Source organism: Oncorhynchus clarkii, chromosome 1 (assembly GCF_045791955.1).
Source record: "Oncorhynchus clarkii lewisi isolate Uvic-CL-2024 chromosome 1, UVic_Ocla_1.0, whole genome shotgun sequence".
NCBI lineage: Eukaryota > Metazoa > Chordata > Actinopteri > Salmoniformes > Salmonidae > Oncorhynchus > Oncorhynchus clarkii.
Genome location: NC_092147.1, coordinates 62233530 through 62250941, shown reverse-complemented (window position 1 = coordinate 62250941; position 17412 = coordinate 62233530). Strand labels below are relative to the sequence as shown.

The following is a 17412-nucleotide window of genomic DNA, read 5'->3' as shown; positions in this document are numbered from 1 at the left end:
AGTAAGCCCATGGCTCTTATCCAACCTCAATTGACTCCACCATCTACATTCCTCATACTTGTAACCATTCACTTCTAGTAGAGCAAGTATTTCCAACTAGAACCCAACAATTCGTAAAGCGCTTTTCATTATACAAGAATAATCTCAAAGTGCCTGAAATAACATTCAAATGTATCTAACCATATCATGAAAGCTACAATCAAAGTCTAGGAGGAAGGGTAGGCCAGCCGATAGAGAGGAGTCTTAAGGCCTGCTTTAAATGCTTGAATAGTCTGAACAGCCCTGAGATGATCTGGAATGAAGTTCCATAGGCGTGGTGCGTTGGAAGACAAGGCACAATCCCCCATTGTGCACGCCTGGTTCTGGGAGCACGGAGGAGTTTGTTATCACTTGAACATAGGGTGCGTGGAGGTCCATAGGGGGAGAGTAAGTCTGATAGGTAGGCGAGGAGGATAATTGTTGTTTTTTTACCCCTTTTTCATGGTATCCAATTGATGGTTACCGTCTTGTCCCATTGCTGCTACTCCTATGCGGACTCAGGAGAGGCAAAGGTCAAGAGCCACAATGCCCACTTAACCCAGCCGCACCAATGTGTCACAGGAGTCACTAGAGCACAATAGGACAAGGACATCCCAGCCGGCCAAACCCTCCCCTTACCCGGATGACGCTGGGCCAATTGTGCGCCGCCTCATGGGTCTCCCGATCAGCAGGCTGCAACATAGCCTGGAATCGAACCTGGATCTGTAGTGACACAGCTAGCACTGCGTTGCAGTGCCTTAGACCGCTGCGCCACTCAGAAGTCCTTATAGTAATTTATTTGAGGAACAGGTAGCCAAAAGAGATCAGCAAGGATGGGGGGATGTGGGAAGACTTTGTTGTTTGCGTCAGATTGCATGCAGGCCCCCAAGTACAGCATTGCTATAATCGATTCTGGAGAAAATGTATGCATGGATTAGCTCTTCTGCGTCAATAAAAAGTGCTTTCCAAGTGGAAGGAAGCCGATTGTTTTCATCTGTAGCCCAATTAAATCAGCCAAAACAAGCTCAATAACTGAATGAATGCACACACTGCTATTGAATATGTACTTCCCTTTATTGTGAATACACTTTCACAATATAGTTTTCTCTTGAACATTTATTGAACAAGGATGTTTTGCTTCAACATTTATATGAATATTTAGTACTATTGAAGAGTAACCTAATGTTTTTGTTCAAACAAATATCAAACAATAGCTTAAATTGACACCTTACGCCTGCTTTTGTGAAAAAGCGCTCTACAATTAGGCTTCTTTGCCCTTGAACAATTTTTTACAATTTTATTATGTTTTTCTTGAGCATTTAAGCCCATTAATTTGAAAAGCCTTAGGATTAAGCTTGCAAAGGAAGGGTATATTACTGATCATTTTTGAAGTTTAACAGTAAGCTACCATAATTTTGGTAACTTTAAAGTTTTGGGGAGAATTTATCACAAGACAACTAGTGGTCTTTTTGGGTACTTCAGATTATCACAGGTGTCTGTAATGGACACCCTGGCCCTCAGGGTGTCCTTATCACATGTAAAATATATATATATATATTTTTTTTTTTTTTTTTTTAAATGACAAAGCTGTTAAACATTATCCTAAATATAGTGAATACCAGTGGGCTTTAATATAATGTTTTCAGCATTAAATATTCTTTATATTTTTTTACACACTTTTATTTATTTTACTATATCAATGTATTTGTTGTTAATGTTTTGTCACCAAACTGGTGGCAGTTGATTAATTAAGCTATTTTATTTTTAACCATATGGTCTATCCACTAGAAACTTGTGGACAATAGTAATAAAACATTTATACTATATATGAATTTTTACAAAGTTATTCAATTATAAATGAACAAAATTACAATGAATTACCAAAATGAATGAATTTTCCGGTAACTTTGCTAATTTATCGGTAGCTTTGCAAACCTACTTAGGCCCATCATTTTGCAGAAACAAAACAAAATGTGAAACAATAAATGGACGTCTTGTAGGTCGACTGCCTGTGTCGGTTAATAGCCTATACCAGCATATGAATTAAATCTAATGAAATAAATAATAGGTTTAGAAAATAAATAGACTATAACAAAACATAAAGTTTAGAAAATCTAAGTACCCACTGTCCAGTTATGAGGCTATAATTGCCTAGTTTGTCTTTTTTGCAGCACAGAATCGCGTGGACTGCGGGTTATGAGTCAACCCGTGTACCACTAGTGTGTGTACAGTATGTCTGTATGCGCGTGCGTGTGTGTGTATTCACGTGTGTGTTTGCTAACTATGGTCCCAATAGTTAGTGGTGTTACACTATGGTGTTTGCTAACTATGGTCCCCATACACAAAGTTATCTTTATTCTGTTTCCTATGTTTATTTGTATACAGTAGCTGTTAAGTAACTGAATTTATGATCGGAAGCACCCATGCACTTACTTAGAGGAAGTAGGAAACCAACTCTGTGGCATTGAGCCTCTTGTAAAATGTCTGAGCATTGCCAGAGCTTTGGAATATTGGTTTGTTGTTGAGGAGGGGACACTTTTAAAGTTTACTGTCTTGTAAGCAGGCATTATGAAAACAAATAGTTAAACATCAGCGTGAGATCATAAACGTTCCTAATGAGGCCCTTGGGAAGCGTTAGGTGCAGAGAGCTCCACAATAGTGCAGTGTTACGTGTGGATTTAGGTCATTGCTTTGTGTTGTGCCCCTGTCTCGCCCTAGCGCTCCAAGCACCCAGCTCCCTCATAGTTATTATTTAGTGTGAGGATGACCTTACTAAAACATGTTTTCTATCAAACCACCCATAAGCTGACTGACAGTTTGTCCAGCTCCAGCAATCTGTTTATCTGGGTCTCAGTTGAGCTCTGCGGAGCAGATATGGAAGAGTTTACGATCTAGCTGCCACTTTGTTATTTAAGTCCTCAGCGGTGAGTTTGCCTTGCTCAGGCAGTAGGGAGGAGAAGGAGAGAGGAAGGGAGGAAAGAGGGAGGGGGAGGAGAGGGGGAGAGTAGAGACCGAGAGGGGGAAAGAGCTGGGAGAGGGAGAGGAGGAGAGGATGAGATGAGGGATAGATATATTTCCCATGGTACAGCATGTGTTGGTTGGCCTGTTCACCAATGATGTAACTGTCCTCTCTGCACACTATTCATGTCTCAGTCTCTCACACATAGACTTGCGCAGGGGCAGCAGGGAGCACAGGGGCGGCAGGGAGCACAGGGGCGGCAGGGAGCACAGGGGCGGCAGGAAGCACAGGGGCGGCAGGGAGCACAGCTTCCAGGGAAATGGATTGCTGTCATACCTTGTCCATAGACTGCTTACAGGGTAAGGAAACCAACAGGTAATTTTGTAATTTGGGTGACATATCACTTTAATCCTAATCTTTTATTTATTTTGTATTTATTTTTATTTTATTTTTATTTTTTTTAGAGGGAGGATCAGCTTAATATTGCTGAAAGAATGTTGCTTCCAATGTAATTGTCTGCATCTAATCCCCCATATTTTTTGGGTAAATATATATATCCATACACGCATGCATACATATACACATATATACATACACATACCTATATAAACATACATACTTTTTTAAAGAATATACCTTTATTATTATTCCCCTCAAACCCTACCACTGATCCCCCAACTGGAGTAAACCAATAAACACTTCTGGTTCTACCTTCAATCCATACATCTTATGCACATTCTACAGACACAGTCTACTTTACAATAGTTCTCTCTTGTTTGTTCTTAGTCCTTCCTCTATTTCTGATGTCCATCCAGTTTGATTTCTATTTGTAACTGTGCTATTTCACAGAGGTTACGAAACTATATACATTTTACAGATCCCGTATGATTTACATTGTTTATCTTGTTATTAGTCCCACCCTTCAGCTCCATTCAACCCCTCCCATCTATCTCTCAACATCATCCATTTCGGATTTCCATTTGCCATATATTTTTCAACTGTGCTGTGATGCTTCACAAAATAATTGAACCTTTCTATTCTCATAGATTCTACAGATTGTAAATTAAAAATAAACATTTTTGCAAAAATAATTATTATATTATTGATTGATTGACTATGGCTTTTTAAATCACCCAGTATTGCTATCTGTAATGTTAGTTCTAGGCAAATGTTGCAATTCTTCAGCCATTCCTGGACCTGTGACCAAAAACGAGCTACATATGGACAATACCAAAATAAATGATCTAATGACTCTGCCTCCTCACAACAGAATCTGCAGAGCTGTGAAGATTGTAACCCCCATATATATATATAACATTCTATTAGTTGCAAGAATTTTGTATAGTAATTTATATAAAAAAAATTGAAGTTTTGAATCCGGCGTTGTTTTGCGTATCAATTCATAAACCATGTGCCATGGAATGGGTACATCGAAAATCTCTTCCCAACTATTTTGCAATTTATATGGCACAGCTGTCAGTTTTTTGGTCCTTAAATGAAATTGGAATATGTTTTTATTTATCACACTTTTCTTTAACCATTTATGCTCTTTAATACAGGGCCGACATACAAGTTCCTTACTTTTTTCCCCTTCTACTTGCCTCTTCCATTTTTGTGGTAACGCTGCAATTAATTGTTTGTAATTTTGGGTAGAGCAGACACTTTCATATGTCTGTGTTAGCTGCACGTGTGACATAACTCCACCAGTCCTATTTATGATATCATTCACTAAATGTATACCTTTTTTTAAATTTCTTTGATAAATACAGTTTTTTTTATCAATAGGTATATTTGAATTTAACCACAATATTTGTTGTACTATTTGTTCCGTCCTTTCAGGTGGATTAAACTGAAATTGCAACCAACTTTCTAAGGCTTGTTTAAAAAATAAAGATATTTTGGAGATTATTTCCTTTTCAAACAACTGAAAGTGAGCAGGTGTAATCTGAATAAAGGGGCAAAAGGTCCTTCCTGAATATTGGATGAGACATTCGTACCAATTGACTAGAGAACCAGTTTGGATTTAAGTATAACGTTTGTATGACTGATGCCTTTAGTGAGAGGTCTAATGCTTTAATATTTAATCATTTCTGCCCACCGAATTCATATTCGTTATATAAATAGGCCCTTTAAATTTTATCTGGCTTGCCGTTCCAAATAAAATGTAATATTTTTGTTTGTATAATTTAAAAAGCAGGTCACTAGGTGTAGGCAAAACCATAAGCAAATAGGTAAACTGTGATATAACTAAGGAGTTAATCAGGGTGATTTTTCCACAAATAGACAGGTATTTTCCTTTCCATGGTATCTTATCTATTTTTGCTAACTTTCTATAAAAATGTATTGGGGTGAGATCATTTCTTTCGTTTGGGATTTGTATACCGAGTATGTCCACATCTCCGTCAGACCATTTAATTGGTAAACTACATGGTAATGTAAAATGTGCATTTTTTAGTGATCCAATACGTAATATGGTACATTTATCATAATTTGGTTTTAATCTAGAGAGGATAGCAAAAGTATCTAGATCCTCTATGAGGCCGTGGAGAGACTCCAATTGTGGTTTTAAAAGAAAACATGAATCATCAGCGTAGAATGACACCTTCGTTTTTAAGCCACGGATTTCTAATCCCTTAATATTATTCTTTGATCTAATCTTAGCAGCTAACAATAATAAATAGATAAGCCGATAGTGGACAACCTTGTTTTCCTCCTCTAGATAGATTAAAACTTTCTGGGATGTAGCAATTATTTATTATTTTACACATAGGGTTACTATACAAAACCTTAACCCATTTTTTAAGAGATTCCTCAAAATTGAAATATTCTAGGCATTTATATATAAACTCCAGTTGACCTTTATCAAAAGCCTTTTCAAAATCAGCTATGAAAACCAGGCCTGGTGTCCCCGATATTTCATAGTGTTCTATTGTTTCCGGGACTTGTCTTATACACTAATCAAAAAAATAAAGGGAACACTAAAATAACACATCCTAGATCTGAATGAATTAAATATTCTTATTAAATACTTTTTTATTTACATAGTTGAATGTGCTGACAACAAAATCACACAAAAATTATCAATGGAAATCAAATTTATCAACCCATGGAGGTCTGGATTTGGAGTCACACTCAAAATTAAAGTGGAAAACCACACTACAGGCTGATCCAACTTTGATGTAATGTCCTTAAAACAAGTCAAAATGAGGCTCAGTAGTGTGTGTGGCCTCCACGTGCCTGTATGACCTCCCTACAACGCCGGGGCATGCTCCTGATGAGGTGGCGGATGGTCTCCTGAGGGATCTCCTCCCAGACCTGGACTAAAGCATCCGCCAACTCCTGTACAGTCTGTGGTGCAACGTGGTGGCGTTGGTGGATGGAGCGAGACATGATGTCCCAGATGTGCTCAATTGGATTCAGGTCTGGGGAACGGGCGGTCCATAGCATCAATGCCTTCCTCTTGCAGGAACTGCTGACACTCTCCAGCCACATGAGGTCTAGCATTGTCTTGCATTAGGAGGAACCCAGGGCCAACCGCACTAGCATATGGTCTCACAAGGGGTCTGAGGATCTCGTCTCGGTACCTAATGCCAGTCAGGCTACCTCTGGGGAGCACATGGAGGGCTGTGCGGCCCCTCAAAGAAATGCCACCCCACACCACGACTGACCCATCGCCAAACCGGTCATGCTGGAGAATGTTGCAGGCAGCTGAACGTTCTCCACGGCGTCTCCAGACTGTCACGTCTGTCACATGTGCTCAGTGTGAACCTGCTTTCATCTGTGAAGAGCACAGGGCGCCAGTGGCGAATTTGCCAATCTTGGTGTTCTCTGACAAATGGCAAACGTCCTGCACGGTGTTGGGCTGTAAGCACAACCCCCACCTGTGGACGTTGGGCCCTCATACCACCATCATGGAGTCTGCTTCTGACTGTTTGAGCAGACACATGCACATTTGTGGCCTGCTGGAGGTAATTTTGCAGGGCTCTGGCAGTGCTCCTCCTGCTCCTCCTTGCACAAAGGCGGAGGTAGCGGTCCTGCTGCTGGGTTGTTGCCCTCCTACGGCCTCCTCCACGTCTCCTGATGTACTGGCCTGTCTCCTGGTAGCGCCTCCATGCTCTGGACACTACGCTGACAGACACAGCAAACCTTCTTGCCACAGCTCGCATTGATGTGCCATCCTGGATGAGCTGCACTACCTGAGCCACTTGTGTGGGTTGTAGACTCCGTCTCATGCTACCACTAGAGTGAAAGCACCGCCAGCATTCAAAGTGACCAAAACATCAGCCAGGAAGCATAGGAACTGAGAATTGGTCTGGTCACACTACCTGCAGAACCACTCTTTTATTGGGGGTGTCTTGGTAATTGCCTATAATTTCCATCTGTTGTCTATTCCATTTGCACAACAGCATGTGAAATTTATTGTCAATCAGTGTTGCTTCCTAAGTGGACAGTTTGATTTCACAGAAGTGTGATTGACTTGGAGTTACATTGTGTTGTTTAAGTGTTCCCTTTATTTTTTTGAGCAGTGTATTATCTCCAATGTATCGTCCATGTAAAAAACCTGTCTGATTAGGATGAATAATATCTGACAATACTTTTTTAATTCTGTGTGCCAAGCATTTTGCTAGGATTTTTGCGTCACAACACTGAAGTGTAAGAGGTCTTCAATTTTTTTAATGGACTGGATCTTTATATATACCACTTGGGTCCTGTTTCAGTAATAATGATATCAGACCTTCTTGTTGCGTGTCTGATAATCTACCATTTATATAGGAGTGGTTAAAACAAGCCAATAATGATCCTTTGAGTATACCAAAAAAAGTGTTGTATACTTCCACTGGTATGCCATCCAGCCCTGGAGTTTTCCCATCCTTAAAGGCCCCAATTGCCTCAAGCAGTTCCTATTCAGTAATTTGGCCTTCACATGAGTCTTTCTGTACAGATATTAATTTTACATTATTATTCGGGAAAAAAATCCATACAATTAGTTTAATCCTAATCTTAATGAACACACACACACACACACACTTTCTCTGCAGTTACATTTACATGGATTGTATTACTATATTTCATTATTGTCATCAATGAATTGTCATCTTTGCCATCGTCAAATCTTTAAGTACTCATCATCATGTCATCATCATCATAATATGTTCCAAGGCTTTCTTCTCCTGTTTTCTCTTTCCTAGAAATGAAAGACAAGCAGGCTGCTTGCATGGAGACATCAGACTGGCTGATATTGGATTAAGCTCAGAGGGTTTCTATTTAGGACCTGACTGGAGAGTTGATACACTACTTTGTGGTTGTGTCCCTTGGAAGGAACGCTGCTGTTCTAGGGCGGGAGAGCTGTGCTCTATATTTGCCTGTGTTGTTGGAGACAACCGAGGCAGCAGCAGCAGCAACACTGGGTTGCCCATGCTATCATAGGATTACTCAACATCACTGCACTGGATTTGACTCACACAGTGCTCACTTTATCAGTCCCGCTGATGTAGTGTGTGGTGTAATTGTCTGTTGGGCATTGCTAAGGGAGCTATGCGAAGGAAGCGGAACGAATAATGAATCTATGTTAGGGTTGCAAAGGGAGAGTATAACACTGTTAACTTTATAAGTTTACCAGTAAACTTCCAGAATATTTCAATACATGCAAAATATATAAAACAATAAAATAAGATGACTTTGAATTAAACCATTTAATGACAACGCTAAAACATGATCCTAAATATAACCCATACATTTAGTGAATACAGTTCGTGTTTAATATGAGAGTTTCAGCATGAAATATCCTTCATATTTGTACACACTTATTTATTTTACTATGTCAACATGTCTTTGTTGTAAATGTTTTTGTGGTGGCAGTTCTGACAAAAAGTAAATAGTTGAAGTAGTTGCAGAGTTAATTAGGCTATTTTCTGTAGAGCCATATGTTCTATCTACTAGAAACTCATGAACACCGGTGTAAAGATTAAGAAAATATGATTAAAACATTTTTTTAAATTATTCAAGTACAAATTACCAAAGTTACCATAGATTGTCATAGATTACCTGTTAATTGCCTAAATTGCTGAACATTCCGGTAACTTGGTAAATTACCAGTGGTTTTGCAACCCTAATCTAGCTAGATGTCTACATCTATCTCGACCTAGACGGATGTTTTGCTCAGTGGTAAAGGGTACAGAAGTAGCCTAGGTCATTCATAAGATGTTTGCCTGCAGGGTAAAGCATACTGTACTTCAGAGCAAGCTTTTACTCAAATCCCAAAAGCCTCTCAGGTTCTTGTCTCTGCTCCAGCCGATGAAATCATGATCAGTGTTTAAAACGTTTAGCTAACAGCCCTGCAAAAAAAAAGTGTGATGGCTGCGCACTTAAAAAATGCCTCATAAAGTGTGCTTAATTTTTCAAATGTGTTATTAGTATCACTGCATCAGGGAAATGCCTGTGTACGCTATCCCTAATTCAGTGAAAATCATTTTCAAAATCTAAAAATGAAGTAAACTTTGTGACATCTTTCTGAGTTGCGGACCCATCACAGTTTTCTGCTTATCTGAATTAACATGTTTTATGCACCAACCAAACGTCTGGAAGGGCGTGATGGTCCCCCTTTGATTAGCTAAAAGTGCTGCGAAACACCCAGGGGTTTGGCCTCTCTCTCACAGCTCTCGACTCCCCCTCCATTCTACCACTCCACACAGGATGCCATCATCTCAGTCAAGAAGAGTTCAAAATTGAATTTGGAGCCCTTTGGAATCCCCAGCAGAAATGAGATTGAACCAATCGGTGTTTCATTATTTATTTCCTCATGGAGTGTCGTTGAGGCAAAGTCATTGAGAAAAGTTGATTCAGGGAATTAGAACAGTGTTCAGCTCTTTACTATTATGTTCTTTGCCATCATGTGAAGATACGAGACTTTGAAAGCCGCCAAGCTGTAGATTAGAATCTAGAGACCTTTTCACACTACTGAGCCAAACTGACCCGAACCAAACTGTACTAAGCTGGCCGGGGTACACATCCATGCCACCATGCTTGCTGAACCATGCTGAAAAGGAACATTTTAAAGAAGATGTCCAAGCCAGCACAGTTGGGTTCGGATCAGCACGATAGTGTGAAAAGGGTAAAGGTTTTGAACATTTTAGTGTTGTCGTGTCTATGGGATTCAGAGCTACGGTACTGAAAGAATTCAAAGAAACACAACAGCAAGAGACAAGTAAGATGAGTAATTTGAGGGTATTGGAGAAAAAAGCCACAGGGAACTATATTTCATGTCGCTGAATAAATATTTCCTGCACATCCTCTGTTCAGAGGCACTGTCAAGGATTATTTTCTGGCACATCAGAGTGCACTCAGCAACTAATCATTTTTACTGTGGAAGATTTAAGTGCCTTCTCTTGCCTGTCACTTATAATTTGAATGTCAACTGTCAAACACCCATGGCATAGTATTGTTCCTAAGTTGAATTTGAAAAGTCGTGTTTTTTGGGGGAAACCGCGGCTGTTTTTTTCCCCAGCTCAACACAGAACGCTGCTCAATGAAATTGTGGAGTAAATCAGTAAATTTTCTGAGGTGCCACATGGAAATGTGGATGTTACGGAAATTATTATGCATTAGTAATAAAAAATACATTTGGCTTTGTTCTGAAATACAGTATTTCTATGGAGATAACGCTTTTTGCCTCGCAATACTTTATCATCTGTTGTCATGTATGTATTCTATATATAACCAGGGACGTGCCATTCAAATAGAAATCCTCCTTACAAAGGAGACATGCTCCAAATACCAATCACCAAAGCATGTAACACCACAGCTCTAAGTCATTGTAACAGCACTATTTTAAGTTTCACAATTCTAAGTGTTTCTTGAATTGAGTAGTTCTTGTGTGGTTGCACGCACGCACGCACACACACACACACACACACACACACACACACACACACACACACACACACACACACACGGAAACTCATGCAGTAGATCTGTCTTCTTCTTTCCTCCAGCGAGGTCGTCCTCTCCAACATCAACCACAGCCTGTCTGGCATCTGGGAGTGCCAGGTGACCAGTTCCCGTGGCAACAGGTCCAGACAGATGGAGATCCTTGTGTTGGAGACGTCAGCACCCTACTGCTCAGCAGACAGGATCAACGGCAACAAGGGGGACTTCAGGTGGGTGCTCTAAGCAGATCAAAAACAAGGACCTCTTCAGGTGAAGACTAAATGACAAGGTCAAAGGTCAACTACAGTGCAACAAGGTAACCTAAAACATGCCTGACCTCATGTTGGCATTCAAGATGTCAGTGTTTTGAGAATGTGAAATGTGAAAGCCCAATGGTTCGCTAAACTCAGCTCTGCTCAAGTAGGAAGCGACTGTAGAATATTAGATAACAAAGAAAGTAAACAGTCAAATGAAAAAAAAAAATCCATGGAATGTAAGTACTGTTTAGCTAGCAGGTATCCCCATGCATTAGGAAGCCATGTGTTTCATATCAATCACCAAAATGCTAATAATTCTGTACCCTAGCTTTATACTGTAGCTTTCTATAAAACATTCCAATTAGTCTCTGACTGGCATTTTCCCATCCAGCTAAAGCCTTATGAGTTGAAAAGCCAGCAGGCACTCCACGAGACCTGGGTTCAAATACTTTAAGCATTTGCTTCAGTCTGCCTGGAGTGCCAGATGGGAGGGGTTTACCATTTTGGAACTGTTCAACTGGTTCCATTGCGTCAGGCAAGCTCAATCAAGCACATTAAATGATGGCAAATCATATTTGAACCCAGGTCTGCTTTCCACCTCTGTCTCTGTCCCTGTCCATCTGGAAGTCTTGAGAAGTTGTCTGTTTTTCTCCCTTCAGTCTTGTTTCCGTGTATGCTCCATTGTTGTCATGAACTGCTCCTGTACTTTACAACCCACTTCCAGTGAAGCGAGCAGAGAGGCTTTGTTTCTGCTAAGCAGTGGCGTAATGGGCTGGAAAATGAGACCCTTTTTTTTATCGGGGGGGGGGGGGGGGGGGGGGGGGGGGGGGGGATTAGTGCTATAGATTACGAAGTAGCCAGTGCCATGAGGACAGGGGGAGAAAGCAGGACCGGTTCCTCTGAACACAACAACAGATTTATCCTCAGTCTTTCCTCGATTTACTCCCTTTGTTTTCACATTATGAAAAATTGCCAAAATGACATTGTTGAAATGAAACCAGCTTGTTTTCATTGGTGTTTTTGAGGGTGTTTTCAGGGAGATATAGACTACAGTAAGATGTTACAGTATATGTAATATCCAGTGCCATTATGTTTGTTTACATGTCATGCAGATCAACAATCAACAATAAATGATAACTTAGTAATGCGACATAACAACAAGGCAACGTGTCACATCAACGTAGTGTAGTCAGGAAATCGAGGCTTATTGTGGATCACGGTGACAAAGACATTGATACCATATCTTGTGACAGGTGGCCAAAGACCCTGGCAGGGATACTGGCCTTCCTGCCCTGTGCTCCATCCACATTTGGCTATGCCCCCCGCCCTTCTGGTGCCGCTTCACACCACCTCACTCAGAGGGAGAAGAAGGCCTGGCGACGCTGTGACCGGGTAGGCCGGTGGGCAGAGGATGACTATACCCAGTGCCCATATGCCAGCGAGGTGACTCGCATACTTCATGAGCTCACCCAGGTAGGACATTTTTCTCACTAGCAGAGACAACGCGAGACAAGGGGGTCTAAAACGGAATAATCTGAATCATTAACAATTTTTTTTATTTGAGGTAATATCTGGCTTGATTAATACCCATAGGAAGACATACAAACTGTTGTTTCATAGCACATATGAAATGTATCTGTGTAAATCCAAGTGATCTAGCCTCTTCTAACCCAATCACTGTTCTATTACCAGATGACCATCAACACCAGCAATGCCCAGGCGTTAGCCCAGCAGCTGGTAGCCTTCACCAGCAGGGCGGGGGACTTCAGCGATGTGATGGATGTCATCTTTGTCACACACCTGGTTGAGAGGCTGACTCGCCTGGTGGACCAGCGTAGAGAAGTACGTATGATAGCAGGACTTAGCCGCTGTTCACACACACATACAGGCACGCATGCGCACGCTCACACACACACACACACAGAAGAATGCACACACACACACACACACAAAGCATTTTACCCTCAGCCTCCACGCAGCAGTAATTTTTTTGCTCAACAGTTCTCCGCGTATTGTATGAGGAATTGCACATTTGACTAATCACTGCACTATTTCCGCATAAAACAGTCTAATCAGTACAAAAAGAGGACTCGCAATTTCAACCAATCTCCACATGTTTAACGCATAACATAGTTAAATCAAGTCACACGTCAACAAACTGTGTCCCTTATCAATGCATTTTCCTGATAAATTGGACAAAAGCATTGCATATTTACATGCATAATGTCAGAATTCCTCTGGCAAAATCAAGCATTTTTGCCCCGCAAATGTCATAAAATAATCCCTGGGAAATTCTGGGGGATTGAATAAAGAACCCCGAACTGTTTTCTTTGGACGAGCTGTTTATAGTCCAATGAAAGGCACATATGAGTGGATGTCTCTTTTTGCCCCGGTAGCTGGCTAGTCTACTTGACTCCAGCTCCATAAATGCTGGACTTTGGGTGCTAATTTCCCTGAGATGTCATCAGTGAAGCAATTTGGTAACATGCAATTTGAGGGGAAACTATACATATTGTTAGCTGCTATTCCTGACCCGGTATTATTTAAGCCTGTGAGATGTGAGTGCTTTTCAGTGTTTTGTAAGCAGGGATTTGTCAAATTCTGAGGAGTGATTTGCAAGAAGTGACTTGAAACTGTTCAGATGACAGCTTGATTCAGGGGTGTCAATCTCATTCCATTGTTGGCCTAGTGTCTGCTGTTTTTTCCTTTCAGGTGAGGGCAGTTCCTTACTAATTAGTGACCTTAATTCACCAATCAAGTAAAAGGAGTACAAACCCGCAGACACTCGGCCCTCCGTGGAATGAGTTTGACAAATGTGGCTTAAATGGAGGGATCCGCAGGTTAACGGAACTCGATTTGAGAAACCGTGCATTACGCTAAATGTGCTCACACTCTAGGAATGAAGGAGTCTTAGCCTGCCACCGCCAAACGCTATACTGGCCTTCAAAATTAATTTGGAAAACCTGAGCGTTTTCCTTCATCCTTCTTTTCTTGCTTATGGCAAACATGCACCTGAAAGCTAAGTTGATGAAGAGGTAATTCGGCTATCCCCCTAATCTATTCCAAATGTATTTATTTTATACCAGGGGTCTTCAACCTTTTCTTGCCCGGGGACCCCTGGTGAGGCAAACCAGAGACCGAGGGATCCCCATCATATGTTAGGCCCCCCCAAAAAAATCTATGTTAGCCCCCCAAAAATGCAACAACTTGTCTTATCATCAGGTGATGTAAACAACACTTTAAAATGAATAGATTTAATAGATTTTGGTAGTCTATTCTGTTTTTGCTAGCGATATTCATAAAAACATTCAAAGTAAAAATGACAAAAAATTCACTTTTTCAATATTATTATTTGATATACAGTACCAGTCAAAGGTTTGGACACACCTATTCATTAAAGTGTTTTTCTTTATTTTGACTATTTTCTACATTGTAGAATAATAGTGGATACATCAAAACTATGAAATAACACATATGGAATCAAGTAGTAACCAAAAAAGTGTTAAACAAATCAAAATATATTTAAGTATTTGAGATTCGTCAAATAGTCACCCTTTGCCTTAGTGATAGCTTAGCACACTCTTGGTATTCTCTCAACCAGCTTCACCTGGAATGCTTTTCCTACAGTCTTGAAGGAGTTCCCACATATGCTGAGAACTTGTTGGCTGCTTTTCCTTCACTCTGCGGACCAACTCATCCAGAACCATCTCAATTGGATTGAGGTCGGGTGATTGTGGAGGCCAGGTCATCTGATGAAGCACTCCATCACTCCCCTTCTTGGTCAAATAGCCCTTACACAGCCTGGAGGTGTGTTGGGTCATTGTCCTGTTGAAAAACAAATGATAGTCCCTTTAAGTGCAAACCAAATGGGATGGCATATCGCTGCAGAATGCTGTGGTAGCCTTGCTGGTTGAGTGTGCCTTGAATTCTAAATAAGTCCCTGACAGTGTCACCAGCAAAGCACCCCCACACCATCACACCTCCTCCTCCATGCTTCACAGTGGGAACCACACATGCAGAGATCATCCATTCACCTACTCTGCGTCTCACAAAGACACGGCGGTTGGAACCAAAAACCTCAGACCAAAGGACATATTTCCCCCAGTCTAATGTCCATTGCTCATGTTTCTTGGCACAATCAAGTTTCTTCTTATTATTGGTGTCCTTTAGTAGTGGTTTCGTTGCAGGAATTCAACCATAAAGGCCTGATTCACGCGGTCTCCTCTGAACAGTTGATGTTGAGGTTTGTCTGTTTGTCTGTACTTGAACTCTGTAAAGCATTTATTTGGGCTGCATTCTGAGGGGCAATTAATTGTCGATTTCTGAGGCTGGTACCTCTAATTGGTACCTTCATGTCTTAAAGTAATGATGGACTGTCATTTCTCTTTGCTTATTTGAGCTGTTCTTGCCATAATATGGACTTGGTCTTTTACCAAATATGTCTATCTTCTGTATACCAACCCTACCTTGTCACATCACAACTGATTGGCTCAAACGCATTAAGAAGGAAAGAAATTCCAGAAATATACTTTTAACCATGCGCATCTGTTAATTGAAATGCATTCCAGTTGATTACTTCATGAAGCTGGTTGAGAGAATGCCAATAGTGTGCAAAGCTGTCATCAAGGCAAAGGGTGACTACTTTTAAGAATCTCAAATATAAAATATATTTTAATTTGTTTGTCACTTTTTTTGGTTACTACATGATTCCATATGTGTTATTTCATAGTTTTGATATCTTCACTATTATTCTACAATGTAGAAAATAGTCAAAAAATAAACTGGAATGAGTAGGTGTGTCCAAACGTTTGACTGGTATTGTACATTTTCGCGGACCCCCTGAAGTAATTCTGAGGACCCCCGGTGAATACCCCTGCTTTATACGACTGAAGGCAACTATAGGGTCTGCACACAAAAGAGGTCAGAGTAGTGTAGTGGAATTGAATTTTTACGTGAGAAGATCATTATTTGGAGCCCTCCTCAACACGGGGTCCTACTAGAAAACCTAACAATAATAAACCTTGATTAATGCCAACCCAATCTCTCCACAGAACAGTTAGAATAAAGAAACTGTGAATTGGATGTAGTTCAACCGTCATCACAGTTAAGTGATTATGCCCCATTGGAGCCGCTAATCTAATGTAAAATCTTCATATAATGAATCAAGTCACCATCACCACCCTCATCATTTCATTTCCTCAATCCCGTAGCTAGGGGACTATATCTCTGACATAGCCAGTAACATGATGCTGGTGGAGGAACACATCCTGTGGATGGCTCAGAACGAGGCCCGGGCGTGTACACGCATTGTCCAGTGTGTGGAGCGCATCGCCGACTTGGCTCTCACCATAGACACGCAGGTCATATCAAAGGTAGGTAAACAAACATCAAAGGCACACAAACGTATATAAACTAAATGTTCACTCTTTAAACTCTTAAAAGGATAACTTATAAAGTGTTACTAAGATTGGTTTTGGAATCAAAGCTTAAGGGAGCTCAAAACGTACTGGGACAGGGACATTTTTGTTGTTGTCGTTGTTTTGGCTCTGTACTGCACTTTGGATTTTGAAATCATACAATGACTATGAGTTTAAAGTGCAGACCCCATTTTAGGGGACCAAAAGCGAAATTCACTGATATGTGTATTAAAAGTAGTAATAAGTGAAGTAGTTGGTCCCATATTCATAGCACAGAATGACTACATCAAGCGTGTCTCTACACATACGTTGGACGCATTTCCTTTGGTTGTGTTTCAGATCATTTTGTGTCCAATAGAAATGAATGATAAATAATGTTGTGAGGACAGACGCTGGGAGATGAAAAGCAAGTACAGGGAGTGAATATTTAATAAATAACGGACATGAAATAAAACATGGACAGCGTCTGGACAAGGGGAACAAAACAACATTAGTGCAGACACGGGGATGAAACTGAGGAAATGTCAGATATAGGGGAGGCAATCAATATGGTAATAGAGTCCAGGTGAGTCCGATGGTGACAGGTGTGCGTAATGATGGGCCGCCTGGCACCAGAGAGCACTAGAGAGGGGGAGCGGGAGCACGCGTAACAAATGTAGCCATTGTTTCATTTCAAATCCAAAGTGCGATATCATTTTAAATCCAAAGTCAGCTCAAAATAAAATATTTTGGAACTCACTGTAGTTGAGGCCTGGGCAAAGGCCGGCCCGAGGGCCATATGTGGTCCAGGACCTGATTCAATATGGCCCGCGGAATCATGCTCGGATCACATAAA

General features: G+C 40.8%; 1 protein-coding gene across 2 annotated transcripts in view; it reads left to right on the top strand.

The window, feature by feature from the left end:
• Positions 1-17412, top strand: part of LOC139410176 (adhesion G protein-coupled receptor A3-like) — a 278756-nt gene that overhangs the window by 132487 nt on the left and 128857 nt on the right. For both annotated transcript variants that reach the window (XM_071155639.1, XM_071155632.1), the window contains exons 8-11: positions 10969-11133; positions 12414-12633; positions 12853-13002; positions 16371-16532. In XM_071155639.1, the coding sequence (XP_071011740.1) occupies positions 10969-11133; positions 12414-12633; positions 12853-13002; positions 16371-16532 (697 nt within the window). The remainder of the gene's footprint in view (positions 1-10968; positions 11134-12413; positions 12634-12852; positions 13003-16370; positions 16533-17412) is intronic.